The following is a 17,192-nucleotide window of genomic DNA, read 5'->3' on the forward strand; positions in this document are numbered from 1 at the left end:
TAGCTTACTTTTATTTGAATTTTATTGATGTGAAAAAAATAGAAATAGAAGAGAGAAAAGGATTGACTCATCGTGAAAAATCAAACTCTTAGTCAAGAATCGACTAGAAGTAAGCTAAGAGACATTTTTTTCGGCATTCATCACATATTTAATGTTAGAGTGAATTCTATTTTTTATCCTCAAATGTCAGTTTTTTTTTACAGCTTTTACCCCATTTAGTAAGGTTTTTATTTTTTGACCCATTTAACAAAACTTGTACCAGGAATTACCCCCACTTTATATTTTGCCCAATTCCTTCATATGGACCTACTTGCAGGCCGACGTGGACAGCCAACTAGGAGGCAGTACTGTACGGAAGGCGCTTCCGATGTGGCTAAATGGACCTAGCCGAACCCGTGCACCCCAGTGAACCGAACCGGTCCCGCCCTTCTCCTGGTGGAGCCTAAACAGAATCCTGCACCCATCTCTCCCAGCACATCTCGCGCTTGCCCAAAACGAACCCATCTGAAACTGCCGGCCGGACGAACAGCAGCCGGAGTTGGCTCGTTTCTCCGATGAACAACAAGGGCAGGGCTGCACCAGCAGCTTCAGGTCCTAAATTTGCTGCTAGGGGCAGGGGTAAAGGCAGGGCTGCTCTGCTCCTGCTGTTCGTCCTAAGGGTCCAGGAGCAGGGGCAAGGCTGCAATGCAATTCATTCGCAGGCAGCATCTTCAAGTGCTAAAAGAGAATGCTGGAAGAGTAGGGAGAAGACCTGCTCAAATTGTGGATGCAGAGAATAGAGCCTACGGAAGATCTAGTCGATCGTTTTGGTTCACCAATGGAGCAAATGCAGCAGCAGCGGATCAACGAGCTCTTCGATCTCGCTTTCGCCCCAGCAGCCGCCGGCCTCGCTTCCTCCGATGCCAGATCGCCGCCGCCGCCGCGTAGACCAACGACGCGAGAGAGAGATAGGAGGGACCGACTGAGGGGAAAGATAGGACGCGACTCACGAGCACGATGAGCCCAACCAATACGGGTGTGTTTGGTTCAGCGGGTCGAGCCGCCCCGCGCGGTGTCACCTGGCCCAGATCCCTTTTTCAGTTGTTTGGTTCCCGAGCGATGCCACCCACGAGGGAATATTCCTTCGAAACAGCGGTTCGGGTGAGTCGATGTTTTTGGCCGGCTCACGTGGCTGACGCGGCTCTGGCCGCTCTCTCGTAACGTTCGGTCGTTCCTCTCGCTTGGCTGCGCGCGCGCTCTCTCTCTCTCTCTCCGCTGTCGGATCCCGTCCTCCTCGCCGGAGCTTTTCCTGTGGCCGCCAGATCCCACCCCCTCGCCGCCGGAGCTCCTCCCATCGCCGTGAAATCTCGCCCCCTCGCCGCAGGAGCTCTCCCGTCACCGTCGGATCCCGTCCCGTCGCCCCGGAGCTCCTCCCCTCATGCACGAACTGCTGCTTCCCGCGGTCAACGGAGGAGACACGGAGCTTCGGCCGACGCATCAATGGCGTCACATTTTCTTTCTTTTATTTTGTTAGGGGAGCACAGGAGGATACCTTCTTGTGCCAGGGAAGCCAACTCCGCGAGACTAGCGAGGAGGCATTGTCGGTTGTCGCAGCCACGGTGCTACCTCCGCGAGGCCAGCCGCCGGTGAAGGGCCCTGCGAGCTGGCGGTGGCGGCGGCCTTCGGCGGGAGCGGTGGGAGGACGGCGTGGAGCAGGTACCGGTGGATGCCGTGGTGTGGTCAAGGGCATTGGGGCAGTGGCTGGGGCGGGTGTGGAGGAGGGCATTGGGGTAGTTGTCGGGGCCGGCCTGAGGAGGAACATGAGAGGAGAAAGAAAAAAAAGCCAACCAAACACCAAAACCGATTGGTTTCACCCACCCCAACCAAACATGAAATTTGGTTGATCCCGCTTCTAAAATCTGGTTAGGGCCAATCCATCCTCCTATACTCACCAACCAAACACACCCTACGTGCGGCTCGGGACCGGTTCAGTTGAACTGGGGTGGTCCATTTAGCCACATCGGAAGCGCCTTGCGTACGGTACGCCTCCTAGTTGGCTGTCCACGTCAGCCTGCAAGTGGGGTCCTTATGTCTGTTGTGGATGGCCTTTAACCCACGTATGCAGCGCGCTGGTCGCAAGATCACTCCAGCTTCTTGCCCACTCCAAGTCCTATATAAACCTGCTCGCTGGCCTACACAAAGCTCAAACCGCACTACTCATCATTTAATAGGAAGCAGAAGTACACACCCGTACAAGTACTGAAGTACAACTAGCTAGCTAATATAGCTGTGTACGCCAAAAGGCAACAGGAGACGTACAGTTGCTCACTTAGTAAGCTAATACTCATCCCGGAACGGGTAAAGCCGCAACTAAGCCAAGTCCAAAGATCGAGCAATGGCGTCGTCGTCCTCGCAAACACTAGCCTTACTCTCGTTCCTCGCCCTCCTTCCCTTCCTCGCCTACGCGCAGACGGAGGCGGACGTGTGCGCGGACCCGGCGGCGGCGGACGGCGCGTGCCACAACGTGCCCAAGGCGCTGCGGCTGAAGCTGATCGCCATCCCGACCATCCTCATCTCGAGCATCATCGGCGTGTGCCTCCCGCTCTTCGCCCGGTCGGTCCCGGCGCTGCAGCCCGACCGCGCCGCCTTCTCCGTCGTCAAGGCCTTCGCGTCGGGGGTCATCCTGGCCACCGGGTACATGCACGTGCTCCCGGACTCCTTCAACAACCTCAGCTCGCCATGCCTCCCCAAGAAGCCATGGGGGGACTTCCCCTTCACCGCCTTCGTCGCCATGCTCGCGGCGCTCTTCACGCTCATGGTCGACTCCCTCATGCTCACCTTCTACAACCGGAAGAAGAAGGGCGGCGGCCAAGTGCCCAGCACCGCTGTGGTCGCCGACCACGAGAGCCCTGATGAGCAGGGTGGAGGACACTGGCACGGTCATGGGCACGGCCATGGACACGGCCACGGCATGGCGGTAGCCAAGCCCGACGACGCCGAGGCCGCACAGATGCAGCTGCGCCGGAACCGCGTCGTCGTTCAGGTAATCTTGTGTTGCAAGTTGCGCGCCAATTAATAATTGTTTGGTTTTCTCGTTCTGTCAGCCGGCCTGACGCTAATCAATGAACTTGTACCTCTAACCTGGGTCTAAATTGATAAAGTCAACCATAGATGGGGATGGATTCCGTACGTACGGCTGTACCGCATAGGAAATCTTTTGCGGTACATAGCTTTATTTACTAGGAATGCAATTCGATCTTCCACAAATCACCATCTAGGCAGAAGAAGCCTCGAAGTAGCTAGCCTTCTAGTATTTCAAGTCCACAACAAGAGAGCGACGCATCGTTCCGTATTAAGACCCCCCCCCCCCCCCCCTCTCCCGTTTCAGAATACAGATATTGAAGGGGGGAAATGCCATGCGGAGAGAATATTCTTCAACAAATTTTTTGCTGTAGGAGTATAGATAGCTTTATTTACTACTAGGAGTAACCATCTACCCCTAGTAAGTTGATTAACCTTCTGTACGTCCACAACCAAGAGCGGCCCACCCATTTCAGACAGTACGTTTCTCTCCATGTACAAATGTTAACGTATTATTGGATTAAGATCCGAGGCTCATCCTCACTCTTTTCTCTCCCACGTGCTATCGTTGGATTAAGATCTGACCACCAAGCACATTGACTCATAAGTGATACTCACTCCGTTCCATATTAAATGATTTTCTATTACATGTATGTAGACGTTTTTTTTAGGCATAGCAGATACATCCATAATTGTGAAAAATGTACTTCGTGTAATGATTTTTGTAACTATTGTACAATGAAAGCTTAAATTTGAACAGTCTGAGAACATGCCTCATATAAATGTCTGAATGAATGAGTACAAAAAGTCAAGGTTGGCTAAACAACTATGTGTCGACGCTTTAAGTTATCATATATGGCTAGATGCAAACTGGTATGCACAGAGTACAAGTGTGCAATACCCTTTAAGTAATTGGAGACACCTTCAGGAGGCGAAGGGGACGCGTAGATTAGTATATATCTCCCTCCTGTAGAGCATCAATCTTTGTCATTTTATTAACACGAGAATTAGTCGTCTGATTAATTATTCCGACTGGTGTCGACATCTATTTGGAGCAAGGAGCAACCCTGAGTCCCTGACCAAGGCAGCTAATGCCATTTTTTGTCGCAACTAGAAATCGATCGACAACTGAATCAAAGATTTTGGTGTAATCTTCCATTTGTCTGCCTAATAGAGTATTGGTTGGACATATCAACACTAGCAAGATAAGTTAAATTAGCTCCGTTAAGCTAGGAATATATTGCATATTTGACTTAGGTTTGCCAAAATAAATCGAACTAATTAGCGGTCACGATCATACTAACTTGTCTTCTTATCGATTGACTTTCAGTTTAGACGTACTTCGCCTCCTCCAACACTCCACACTCCAACAGATCACTTACATTGTTACTAGTTTTTTACATTGAAAATTTTAGTAGGTACACCTTTTTTGTGAGGACCAAAATAGGGAATTGCGTTTGGTGATCTTTAAATCAAATAGGGCAGCAAAATATGTGCAGCTTTCGAATCACTTTTCAAACACTCTTGGCCTAAAAAAAATACTTAATAAAAGTTTAAACACTCTTGAAGTTGCGGTTACAGTTTTTTTTTTGTGGGAATCAAGTTGAAGTTACTGTTGAAACCTTGCAATTAGTTGAGCTTTTTCGTTCTGAAGCAATCAATCTACAGGGTTGAAAACGGACTTTTCTCTTTAATTTACCGATGCTTGCATGGAGCCTAATTTTAATTTGTCCGGTTGGGCCTTGGGCGCGCAGGTTCTGGAGATGGGCATCGTGGTGCACTCGGTGGTGATCGGGCTGGGCATGGGCGCGTCGCAGAGCGTGTGCACCATCCGTCCCCTGGTGGCGGCGATGTGCTTCCACCAGATGTTCGAAGGCATGGGCCTGGGCGGCTGCATCCTCCAGGCCGAGTACGGCACCAAGATGAAGGCCGGCCTGGTCTTCTTCTTCTCCACCACCACGCCCTTCGGGATCGCGCTGGGCCTCGCGCTCACCAAGGTCTACAAGGACAACAGCCCAACGGCCCTCATCGTCGTGGGCCTGCTCAACGCCGCCTCCGCAGGCCTGCTACACTACATGGCGCTCGTCGAGCTCCTCGCCGCCGACTTCATGGGACCCAAGCTGCAGGGGAGCGTCAGGCTCCAGCTCCTCTGCTTCCTCGCCGTCCTCCTCGGCGCCGGCGGCATGTCCGTCATGGCCAAGTGGGCGTGACCGACCACGTATGGGGCAAATATGCACGAGTCCCCGTGTGCACGCAGCTCGCTCCTTGTACGCACCCTGTACCTGTGTATCTTTACGTTGCACGTGTACGTGTATGCATTCTCCTCCGTGACGCCCACTTGCTCCATTTCTAAATATAAAATATTCCATCTTTGTTCTAATTTAAAAAAATTAAATTTAAACCAAGTTTATAGCATTGGTGGGCAAAAGTCCGGCAGCAGCCAAGCAAATGCAAAATAAAACAAAAAAAGGAAGCAAGAGGCACGGCAAGCTAAGGGTGCGTTTGGTTAGCTTGTTTTTCTACTTTTGCTTTCGAAAACAATAAAAAACTAACCAAAGGGCTATTTTGAATAGCAAAGCAAAGCAAAGGAAGTTGTTTTTTGTAGTGCATTTCACAAAGCACCTCCAGAGATACTTTCACTTGCTTTTAATTTATAACTCTGGAATTTATTACCCACTGCCATCCATGAGTCCCGCCTCCACCTCTCCTTTTTCCTCCACCGCCGCCAAAATCCGGCATCGTCCCGAGGCAACCGCGCGCCGAGACGGCGTGGCTGGCTCGCGTGGGATCCAGTGATGCTCCCATGCGCAGGCCCCACAATGCAGCGAGGAGATGGTTGGGCATGTGATGAAATCCAGGAAGCTGAGAGGCTTGATTTGGGACTGTTTGGGGAATCAATTCCAGTTTTGATTTGGCCGATGCGGAGGAGATCCTTGAAGGGGAGAGGTGGTGCGGAGGAGATGAAAAAAGAAAAGCAAATTTGAACCAACCAAGCTTTTGTGATTTTCCACAGTAAAAAAAGTAAAGCAGTTTTTTAGGAGAAAAAAAGCATAGCATCTTTTTAAAAAAACAAAGCCAAACCAAACGCACCCTAAGGTCATTAGGCCTCTCACCCGACCTAAGCGCCATGGGCCTCTGGAACAAATTGCGGAGGAATCTCGGCCGAGAAGCTCAAGAGACAAGTTTTTGCAGAAAGGCCTATAAACTTAGAAAAATAACAGAAGAAACGAGAAACATTGGAAAAATTCAAAAAAGACCTAGAAAATTTTAGGAAAGCCAGGAAAGTTCCAGAAAATTCAAAGAAAAATCTCCAAGACCAAGAAACAAAGCTAGAGCTATACAAGTTCTTATAGCTCAAGGAGGCTCCTACGGTAGTAAGAAAAAAAAATCTCTTATATGGATTAGACCTTGAAATCCAACGTGGAAACGATAAGTCGACAAGAATCAATTCCGATCAATGTACTAACGAGACATGGCAATAGCCAGCAAGGCATCGGCAAGCCATGGTAAATTTGAAAGGTCTAAAAAAAAGAGGAAAAAAAAGGAGAGGCTAGAAACAAGAGTGGCATATGTTCGAGTTGATAAGCAAAATGGTCCCCTATGGACCATGAACCATATCCCTTATCCACTTTGTCCACCATAAGGCTGGACCGATTTTTTCACTCTTGCCCACACTTTCTCTCACACATTAAGTGTAACCATGGTCTTTTTTGTCATGGATCATATCTTATATAACCCCACATGGGGCATATAACCATTCACGCTCACATGGAATAAAAACCAAAGGAAAAGGCTAGGACTCCAAAGGAACTGTATTCTCGAGATTCGGGAAGACATGTTCGGTCTAGACTTGAGGTCGGCTTGCGTTAGAATTCAGAGGGTGTCCTTACCTCGTTGCTCGGAAAGACCCGTTTGGTCCGAACCCAAGAGGCCCAAAGTACTTCTTGTCTCGTACCGAAAAGACTTATTCAGTCCTAGCTCGAGGCTAACAATCCGTTTGACTCTCTCCTAACATAGGACTAGGTCGCACTCTATGGAGGCGACTAAAACCTATTCGAAAACCATCTTTGTGTCAACCTTGCTGACTATACGATGACCTTCGCCCATAAGGCCGTCGTATACATACTGTTACGCTTTAATCAGCATGCATCGGTACCCCTTCTACTGTTAGTGCAACAATAGAAGTTGAGGGTAAAAATAGATCAAACATCAGTGTATCATTGGAGAGGTAGAACATGTTGATTTTTTGAAATATATATATAAGGCACCAACTTTTCTATTCTATTTGCATGATTGACATTGAATCTTTGATTATTACTCCTTCGGTTTCTTAATGTCTTTTGGGTGTCCTAAGTCAAACATTGCTGACTTTGATCGAGTTTGAGAAAAACATTATAGCAAATACAAACAAATGCAATATGGAAAATATCTGATAATGGTCCTAATAATACTAGTTTGAGTTTTGTGTTGCATATGTTAATTTTTTTTCGTACAAACCTAATCAGAGATGACAAAGTTTAACTTGTGACAATTCCAAAATGTACAAATATTTCGAAATTGAGGGATACTTGCATACTTGCACTTGGTTAAAACTGCGGTGAGCTGTGTTGAGCCACAATATAAATGTATAATTATTATTTTTACGTTAAATCCAATATAAATACGTAAAGACGTGAGTGGAAAAATCCTAAGGGCCACTTTGGATCAAAGAAATTCTAAACGCATAAATTTGAAAGGCGCAAGAATAAGATGCCATGACATAGTAAACCCTCCAGAATTTAAAAGAGAAATCGGTAGTAATTGTTTGGTTGCATCACACGAAAAACTCATGAATTTTGCATAGTTGTCATGGACACAAATGAATTTTTCAAAAAATATAGTCTCTTTCTATAGTTCCTATAGGGGCGTAGGAAATCAATCGATGGAATTTTAGAGGATGAGTCATGTAAGAAAAAAAATTCAATGAAAATTCCTCGAAAATTCTACGATCCGAAGAGACACTAAAATTGGAAGTTTGCGCCGATGTGCATTGATTTACAGCACGTGCTTGTGTTGTGTGTGTGTGGAGGAAAGGCTGGCGAACATGTCCGCTCTGCAGTTACCACTCCCCACCCAGCTCAAGCTCAGCTGGGACACCTCCCATCAAGTCTTGGTCAAGGTCGTCGCTTCCGGCCGTACCGGCGAGATGCGCCCACACTCTGCCGATGCGAGCTGCTCAGTCGACACACCTCGCAATTCTACCGGAGTAGTATTCCTCTCACACGACTATTCTCCGGACGACGTCACACGCGGTGACGTCGAATAGGGGTCACCTGGCTGACGCCCTGGCCCCCTCGCCTGATCACCACTGCAAGCAAAGTTGCACGTTCTCGTCCCTTTCTTCCTTTCTTTACCTCGTGGAAAACTGGCCAAGAGGGGAATAGAAATAACAAGGGGAACGCGCGGATAACCTTTTTCCGACTAACCGCGAAATTTCCTGATAAGAGCAAGCGCGGGCGGCGCCTCCGCGTTTGGTTCTTCATGTGTTTTGGGTGCAGATTGTGGTAGAGCAGCAACCTTGCTCCCAAATCCGCCTGAATTTTGGGGTTCTTTTGGGTTAGTTCTTCTTCTTCCTCCGGGCCCCGGTTGCTGCGACTGCGAGAAATCTGCAAGTTGCTGACCTTTTTCTCTTTGAAGAGATTCATGCTTCCTTCTTGACTTGAAACCTTTGTTTTTTTGTCTTTTCTTTGCATGTTAGTTTTGTTCTTGGAGAATTTGCCCCTTTTTAGACTTGGTTCCAATCCAGTTTTGCAATCATTTGATCCCAGCAAGTCATAAACTATCTTGCGCGGAAGGCTTCATTCAGAGCATGTGACAAAAGGCTTTGCTATTTGGGGGCAAGAATCATGAGCTTCTAGAACCTTCTAGTCGTCCTCCATGGAGACGTCGACCGTTACCTCCTCCTCTTCGCCGCCCCCATCCCCATCCCCGTCCCCGTCCCCGCAGGCCCCGCAGGCTCCGCCGGCCAACCTCGACGCCGTCAGCCTCGGCCGCCTCAGCGCCAACCTCGAGCGCCTCCTCGACCCGGCCTTCCTCAACTGCGCGGACGCCGAGGTCGTCCTTGCGGATGGAGGCGACGAAGCCACCGTCCCCGTCCACCGCTGCATCCTTGCCGCCAGGAGCAACTTCTTTCTCGACCACTTCTCCTCGCTCTCCTCCCCCGCCGCCGGCGGCGGCAAGCCGCGGCTGGAGCTTGCCGAGCTGGTCCCAGGCGGGCGCCACGTCGGCCACGAAGCCCTCGTGGCCGTTCTCGGGTACCTCTACACTGGGCGCCTCAAGCCGCCGCCGCAGGAGGCCGCCATCTGCGTCGACGACCGGTGCAGGCACCAGGCGTGCCGTCCGGCGATAGACTTCGTTGTTGAGTCCACGTACGCCGCCTCCGGCTTCCAGATCTCCGAGCTCGTCTCGCTCTTCCAGGTAATAAGCAGAGATACTTCCAAGAGAAATTGCACAGTGCATATGTGAGTCGTCTGAGTTCTGACACTGCATTGCCCCAGTTATATTGGAAATGTGTAACTGTTCCTCATCCTTTTTGCTGAAAATAGTTGTGGAGTTATGCATCTAGAAGTGTGGAAGTTGCAATCCTAAGTTATAACTGCGACATTCTAATTTTGCAGCGTCGCCTGTCCGACTTTGTTAACGAAGCTCTGGCGGAGGATATCTTGCCGATTATTCATGTTGCTTCCACCTGCCAGCTTCCAGACCTGCTCAATCAATGTATTCAAAGGGTTGCAGACTCGAGTGTTGACAGGCATTACCTTGAGAAGGAACTTCCAGGTGAAGCATTTTCCAGGGTCAAGGAGATTCGTCGGTATTCCCTGCATGATGAAACAGATGAGTCCACTCTGGACCCTGAGCATGCCAAGAGGGTAAGGAACATTCACAAGGCCTTGGATTCTGATGATGTTGCCCTTGTTGGCATGCTCCTAAAAGAATCTGCAATCACTCTGGATGATGCACATGCCATACACTATGCTGCTGCCTATTGTGAGCCCAAAGTGTTGGCTGGAATGCTGAATCTGGACTCCGCTAACGTGAACCTGAAGAATGACAGTGGATATACACCACTGCATATAGCTTGCATGAGGCGAGAACCAGATATCATTGTTTCACTTATAGAGAAGGGAGCTTCCGTGCTGGAAAGGACACGAGATGGACGTGATGCTCTTACCATTTGCAAGAGATTAACAAGGGAGAAAGACTGCCGCAAGAAGTTAGAGAAATGTAAGGAGAGAAGCAAGGCCTACTTGTGCATTGACATCTTGGAGCAGGTGATTAAGACAAAGTCGTCCATCTCAGAGGAGCGTCTATGTGAAGAGGTTCAAATTGCCACTCCTTTGCTGGCAGATAATTTTCACATGAGACTCTTGAACTTGGAAAACAGAGGTTTGCATATATTATTTATTTTGATTTAATGTTTTGCAGTTAGCCATGTCGGCAAAAACATTGTTCGGTGTATTTGTGCCTAATGATATTTTTATTAAGGTACTTTTCCCTTCTCATGAATTTAGAAGCATAAGTTCTGACAGGCTTAGTTGGTTCTTGCTCTACTTTCTCAATATGCTCTTTTAGCAGAAGCGTGTTATATATATCTTTCCTAGTTATGAAATTTGGTGTTAGTCGTGAGTTCGCTCCTCTCTTTTACTCCTACTGGCATGTACACCACAACTCTTACTTGTCTCTCTGTCCTTGCAGAATAGTAGGAAGTTGTTGCAATTTTGTGAACTGATGATACTTGTACTTTGCAGTAGATGTTGAGTAGATGTAACCGGGAATTATGTAAATATTGACGGGTCTCACTTTATTGTCGTTTCATCTCTAAATTCTTGCATCGAACTGTTATGCCAAACTATTATGCGGTTACTATCTAGAGGTTCTCTTATTTTTACGGTTCGGTAGGGAAGAATGAACACTTTGCTAGTATTCTTCTTTATCAAAAGAAGATTTATTTATTCATTTTCGTGGTGTAATACTACTGGTATGTAGCACAAAAATGGGAATTCTTAATTGTGAAAGCACCATGAGTGTGGGCTTTTACTTTGTTTCTTTATCTTTTTCCAGCTTGAGACAGCCTTGGTTCTTGAAGTCATTGCTAAAATATATTTCTTTGTGTCTGCAGTTTCCTTTGCAAGAATATTTTTCCCTTCCGAAGCCAAGCTTGTCATGCGCATAGCACAAGCTGACTCAACCGAAGAGTTTACTGGTCTCACATTGGCTAATTTCGCTAAACTGAAGGATGACCTAAATGACCTCAAGTTGCGTGAACGCTTTGACGCGTTGACAAAGACAGGTCGGTTTAACATAATCATGCATGTAGTACAAAATGGGGAGTTCTTCAGTATTTCTGTTTGCGAAGGTTTTAGTTTAGGGCGGGGACAAATTTATATGTTATATATACAGCTTATGAGATAGTTAACTCTATCGGTATATGAACTAATTAAAGGAACATGTATATTGCACTGTTGTGCTTGTATGCAATGATATATTTGAAACCACAAGTTAAGTTGACTAGGATAGAAATAGGAGCTAATAAGATACTCTTGTTTGCTTGAAGTAACAGATATTTGATCTTCAATCTTGCTTTGATTAGATTTTGTGTACCATATGTTCCCTCAACTTACATTACCTGTTTTGCTTTAAGTTCATAGCTATTTGAAAAGAGGAGTCTGAAGCAAGACCCTTTAAAAACTTCCCGGTATTTTCTATAGACAAATTGATGCTCTGTAATCTGTATTATTTGTTAAACAAACTTCCTATGCTTCAGTTGAACTAGGGCGAGGGTATTTCCCGCATTGTTCAGAAGTTCTTGATAAGTTCCTGAACGAAGAATCCACTGAGTTGTTCTTCCTTGAAACTGGCACTCCCGAGGACCAACGAATCAAGAGGATGCGCTTTTCTGAACTCAAAGAGGATGTGCTGAAGGCCTTCAGTAAAGATAAGGCAGTTGCAGCCATAGCTTCCTCAACGTCCTCATCTTCTTCGCCGAGGTATGACGGAAAGGTTAGGCATGGCAATAAGAGAGCAAAGCTATTGCGGTAATATCGGTCAGTTAAATCCAATGTGTCAAGCACACATGATTTTCAGAAAGGTAGGGAAGCAAGGTTTGGACCTTGTTGACAATGTGTAGTGCAGTGAAAAACTATATAGCTCAGTAAGCAGATCGGTTATATTGTACTACTTGCTTGGGGCATTTCTTGTAATCATTGTGCTTTGACATATGACACGCTTTAGTAAAAAAAATCCAATCGCCTGTGGTGGCTGGCCAGTTTCACAATGATTCTATTTCTAGTAGTCTTGCATGCTCTAGTGCATCAGTTTAATGTGGGTAAAGTAGCATTTTGGTATGAAGTAACTTCCAGCATGTAGAAATGAATAATTAACTTCTTCCTTTCTCGAGCAGGAATGTGCATTTTGCTTACTTGTGCAAAGCACAACAGAAATACACCAAGTTGTAATACAAGAATTTGGGAAACACGTGGTCAGAAGATTAGTTTGTGCATGGATCTTTTTACTGGACTTCCAGATTTTTCTATTTACAAATTTGAAGACATTACCTAGTACTCCCTCACTAAAACCACGAAAAGAATTTAGGATCGGAGGGAATATTATCTACTTACTGGATCTAAAAGACACACAAAAATCTATTTACCGGATCTCTTTCACTAATTATGAAGAGGCCCGTGGAATTAGAACATTGGCGCACTCAAGGAAGAGAAATTTGAAACTACATAAAATATCCAAAAAAATACAAAAATAAGAAAACTACAAAGTACAAACTGGAGAAATAATTTAAAAATCATGAAAACAAGAGTAACCATAAACAAATTTGGGAAATAATAAAACTTGTACAAATAAAATTATTGAAGGCATATTTATGCCCTGTTTGTTTAGTCTTGTGTTTCAGCTTTTGGTGCTTCTAGCCCTCTAAAAAGCACTTCACTTCCGAACGTGCTTCTAAACTTCATGTGTAAACGGGAGAAGTGCCTTTTAGAGGGTTAGAAGCATCAAAAATTGAAACAGAGGCCCAAACAAACATGCCTTAGAATCATGAACGCTAGATGCACGTGTCTAGCTCTTTTATAGTAATTAATTTTATCTTGCTAGGAAGTTTTCTACTCAAACGATAGAAATATTGGGGGGGGGGGGGGGGGCTAACTCACATGCTTTGTTATATTTCAGAAAAAAAATCCTTCGGTTTTCAAAATTATTTTCCTAAAAATCTGATTGTTTCGATTTATTTTAATGATTATTAGTTCCATGATTTTTCACATTTTTGTGATTTCTAGTATATTTTTATCTAGAAGAAATAGCGCCAGAGGTCTTTAAACTCGTTAGTTTAGTCCATAAACTTGCAAATCATGCATTTGCTCCTCCAAAAATGGCAAAGGGAACACTATTTTATAACTCAAATCTGTCACATAACAAATGGAAAATAGCCATTAGAAAAGTTTAAAATTGAAGGACATTTAAGCTGAAGCAGAAGCTGAGGATCCCCGACATGCTACAAGGTAGTACTGCTGTAAATTATGGACGCGCATAATTAAGAGTATCTTGCGCAGTTCGGGGGAGAAAGGCAGATCGATCATCGATGCTCGTTGGTGCTTGTGCGGCGCCCTGCTTTCCGTCTGCAGTTGCTGCTGTCGATGTCCGGGCAGCCATCCAGCCAAGTACTGCCCGCTAACATTAACATAAACACCCGTCACCCGGTTAGTACGTGAGGCAAAAATATACGGGAGGTGTTTGTGGTCGTATGTCCATTTCGCACGAGCGCTTGGCACCCACTAATCTACCGACCGCGTGTGGCCTCGTGCTGGAGTCGTTGGGCATCACATGCTCGCGCCTACCCACGATGTTATCCTGGCTCGGCGGGAGGGAAGGGAACTGGTATCGGTTTGCGTGGCATGTTCGTCGGAGTGGGAGGACCAAGTCAACCAGCTTTTTAAAAACTCGTCTAGGTATTGGCGGGAGAGAGATGAATACAATTATACAAGTGGGGCTTGTTCCAAAGGCTCTAGGATGACAGCAAGAGATTCAAAACGGATTATACGCGTATATTGGTTCTGACTGGGGTCAAACTTTTTTCACATAAGGAAGAAACGATGGAAGGCTGATTGGCAATTACTTTTCAGTACTTCTCGGTACTCCCTAGGCGTTTCGGTATTCCAAAATCTCAGCCAAACGGCGGAGCAGAGAGAATCAATCTAGCTAATCAACCGAGGCCATTCTCTCTTGCCGGAGCTAGATGGAGACGGTTTGATTCTTCTTAATTTCTAGCTCTAGCTCCAACTGCGCTCCGGCGAGCCGCAGGAGCTTAGATTGATTAGGAAACACGCCTTCTCCGGTGCATGTATTCCGTTAATTGCCCCTTAATGTAGGGAACTGCTGATTTTTCTTCACTAATGAAGGAAACCGCTGATTTTCTCCACGCATGCATGCAGCACGGCTTTGTGGCTGCGGATTTTTCTCACCACATGCAACAGGTTGTGCGTCTTACAGTTTAGGAAATCTGGGGAAAAACTACCCCCTTATATTAAAAAAGGAGGGAATATGTTGGATCAAATTTTTTAATCTTAGCAGCGGTGTATTTTCCAGTACTTTTATTTTAGTACTTTCCAGTACTTATTATTTTCCCACCGTTGGATCAAATAGGTTGAACGGTTCCTAAAATCGCCAACCATTGTAAAACTGATCGAAAAGGAACTCAATTATAATACTATCTCCGATCCTAAATTCTTGTCGTTGTTGAACTAGGATTTAGGATCGGAGGGAGTATACTACAAAGATCGTGTGATCATTTACGCACTTGTACAATTTGCAAGGCTGGTGTGCCTGGCAAGTATATCGGAGGCACTTATAAAGTTTCACATTAAGTGACTTGTATTTGTATAGATTCTTATAGAAATCCAAGTCGGTTATCTGTGGACGGAGGGAGTATTATGTTGATTCCTGTGTTAGTTTGACGTGTTCTTGATGAAAGAGGACTATCAACATCCTTTTTGGTTTTTAATCTCCTTACATTTTTCAACCATTGGATGTAACATCATATCCATTACTTTCTTCCTTGGTCTTCAACCTCCATCACCATCGTTGGCTTCCAATCGAAGCTCGCATCCACATCATCGCAGCCTCCATCTTGGAATTTTCAATTGCTTTTGCTAATAGACCATGTATCTAAGTGATTAAGGTTGGAGGGAGCTGGTGCCGCCTTTTTTTCTAGGGGCTTGCCGGAGTTTTCTAGGGGCTTGCCGGAGCCTTGGTGAGGGATGCAACCAGAAGCCTACTTCCTCCCCCTCTAGCGATGACATGTCAGTTCAATGGAGAACGAGGGGGTTAAGGTGAAAGATGGGGCAATCCGAGGAGAAGGTTTGGAAGAAAAAAAACACATCCAGAAGTGATTATGGATGGCACCTGCAGGGTTCGGGGCGGGTCCGGCCATACCATACCCGGAGCCGGGCACCCAAACCGGGGATGCGGTCCGGGTAACACTAATAAGTCGACCGTTTGGTTCTACTGTTAGCTTAAAAGCTCAAACAAGAAAACATGGGCCTTAGTCCTTCGGGCACCGCTAAACAACCCAACCCTAAGACCTAACTAGTGGGGTCCCATCGGCCAGTTCCATCCTTTTCTGTCACCGTTAGGGTCTTTGGTGAGTGCTCCACCTCGCCCAAACATGAATCCCATGGTGAGGGCGATGGTAAAGCTAGATCCACCTAGACTTAAGAAAATAATTCACCGAGCAATTTCATTACTAAAAATATCTTACGAATGACATTTCTTTTTTTCTGAAGAAGTGATTAACAAAGTGTCAGTCAAGAAATTATAAATTATAGAGACCGATCTGGAAACACAGTACGGGTATGACTAGACACAAAATGATCTAATTATTTGATAGTAATCGATGCAGAGAGGCCGCATGCACCGGTTCTTATTTTATAACGTTTTTATACAGTTAAAAGGTCTTAAGAAGCTGGTTTAGTCAACATTTTTTTTTCTTTGAAGATAGTCGCCATCTCTATCTTTTTTTCAACCTGGGATCTCTCACCTTTCCATTCATTCAAATGGAAATACGCCGTCCACCCCACCATTTACAGAGAAGTGTAGAGGAAGTTCGAAAGGAGGGGAGAAGAACACGCAGGAAACTACATGGAGTAAGAAACTCGCTGACCAGCCCTATCAATCGAGGACTGACTACGAGACAAAAATCTACTCCCTAAGATCTAGCCCTACTAGCAACCGAGAGTTCAATGTAGCAAAACAGCATTAAGTCTTACAGACCAACAACAAGCACCACAACAATCTATCTACCAACAGCAAGCATCTCAAAAGCATCCACCGGCAGGCATGACTAAGCTTCAGCGATCCGCAGCGCTGAGAGCACATCAGTTGGTCCAGCAACAGCCCTCGCGCCCTCCCCCAGCTAACGCATCATGTCCTTTGCATTATGAATAAGCTGCTTGGCGTCAGCACGCAGCTCTTCAGATCCCCTTCCTTCTGCAAACCTGCCCAAGATAGAAAAGAGGAACATGCGGCAAAGACAATTCCCTTGCAATGGCTGATTCACCGACGTTACCACCACTCTGTCGCTGAACCCACTTTTATAATGCCAGAACGACGCTGAAACCCATAATCCAACTGCAAACAAACCAAGGCAAAAATAAAAATAAAAAAGCAAGATCAAATTTGGAGGGATGTCCACCGACACGCAAACACGAGTACGTGCCACGGCAGGCAGGCACATAGTGGAGTCACGGACTTTTTCAGGCGAGTTCAGCTCACACTATGCACAGTGGAATGGATCCCCCTCCCCGGATTTATGGACCAGGGCTCCAGAGGAAGCGCAGGCCACCACCCGTCGCAGAAAAGCACCGATGAGGGGTGCCCCATCCCGTCGCCTCCACGTAACCTGATGCGGAGTCTAATCCAATCCACCGGCTTTGCGTGGATCGTGGCAAAAGCGCATGTGGTCTTGATTGGAACGGTCCCAACAACGACGAGCAAGAGTAGCGGCAGGGAACAAGCAGGATGGGGTGGTCTCGTATTTTGCAAGTACTTTTCGAGGGGCCCGGAAACAATTGGTACCCGAGAGCAAGAGC

The 17,192-nt window shown here is 46.3% G+C and overlaps 2 protein-coding genes across 3 annotated transcripts; both read left to right on the forward strand.

The window, feature by feature from the left end:
* The first annotated feature begins 2,200 nt into the window (after positions 1–2,200).
* Positions 2,201–5,386, forward strand: LOC100830895 (fe(2+) transport protein 1). Its single transcript, XM_014896530.2, has 2 exons — positions 2,201–3,022; positions 4,815–5,386. Exons 1-2 carry the CDS (start codon positions 2,375–2,377, stop codon positions 5,268–5,270), a joined length of 1,104 nt encoding a protein of 367 aa, XP_014752016.1. The 5' UTR covers positions 2,201–2,374; the 3' UTR covers positions 5,271–5,386.
* Positions 5,387–8,445: 3,059 nt separating this feature from the next.
* Positions 8,446–12,376, forward strand: LOC100832726 (BTB/POZ domain and ankyrin repeat-containing protein NPR3). 2 transcript variants are annotated; one of them, XM_003561413.4, is made up of 5 exons: positions 8,446–8,655; positions 8,798–9,516; positions 9,717–10,485; positions 11,219–11,389; positions 11,864–12,376. In XM_003561413.4, the coding sequence occupies exons 2-5, from the start codon at positions 8,977–8,979 to the stop codon at positions 12,136–12,138; spliced, it is 1,755 nt and encodes a 584-aa protein (XP_003561461.1). In that variant the 5' UTR covers positions 8,446–8,655; positions 8,798–8,976; the 3' UTR covers positions 12,139–12,376. The 2 variants fall into 2 exon arrangements, with proteins under 2 accessions (XP_003561461.1, XP_014752290.1); XM_014896804.2 differs by having other exon boundaries at positions 8,868–9,516.
* The last annotated feature ends 4,816 nt before the right edge of the window (positions 12,377–17,192 follow it).

Source organism: Brachypodium distachyon, chromosome 1, assembly GCF_000005505.3.
Source record: "Brachypodium distachyon strain Bd21 chromosome 1, Brachypodium_distachyon_v3.0, whole genome shotgun sequence".
Classification (NCBI taxonomy): Eukaryota; Viridiplantae; Streptophyta; class Magnoliopsida; order Poales; family Poaceae; genus Brachypodium; species Brachypodium distachyon.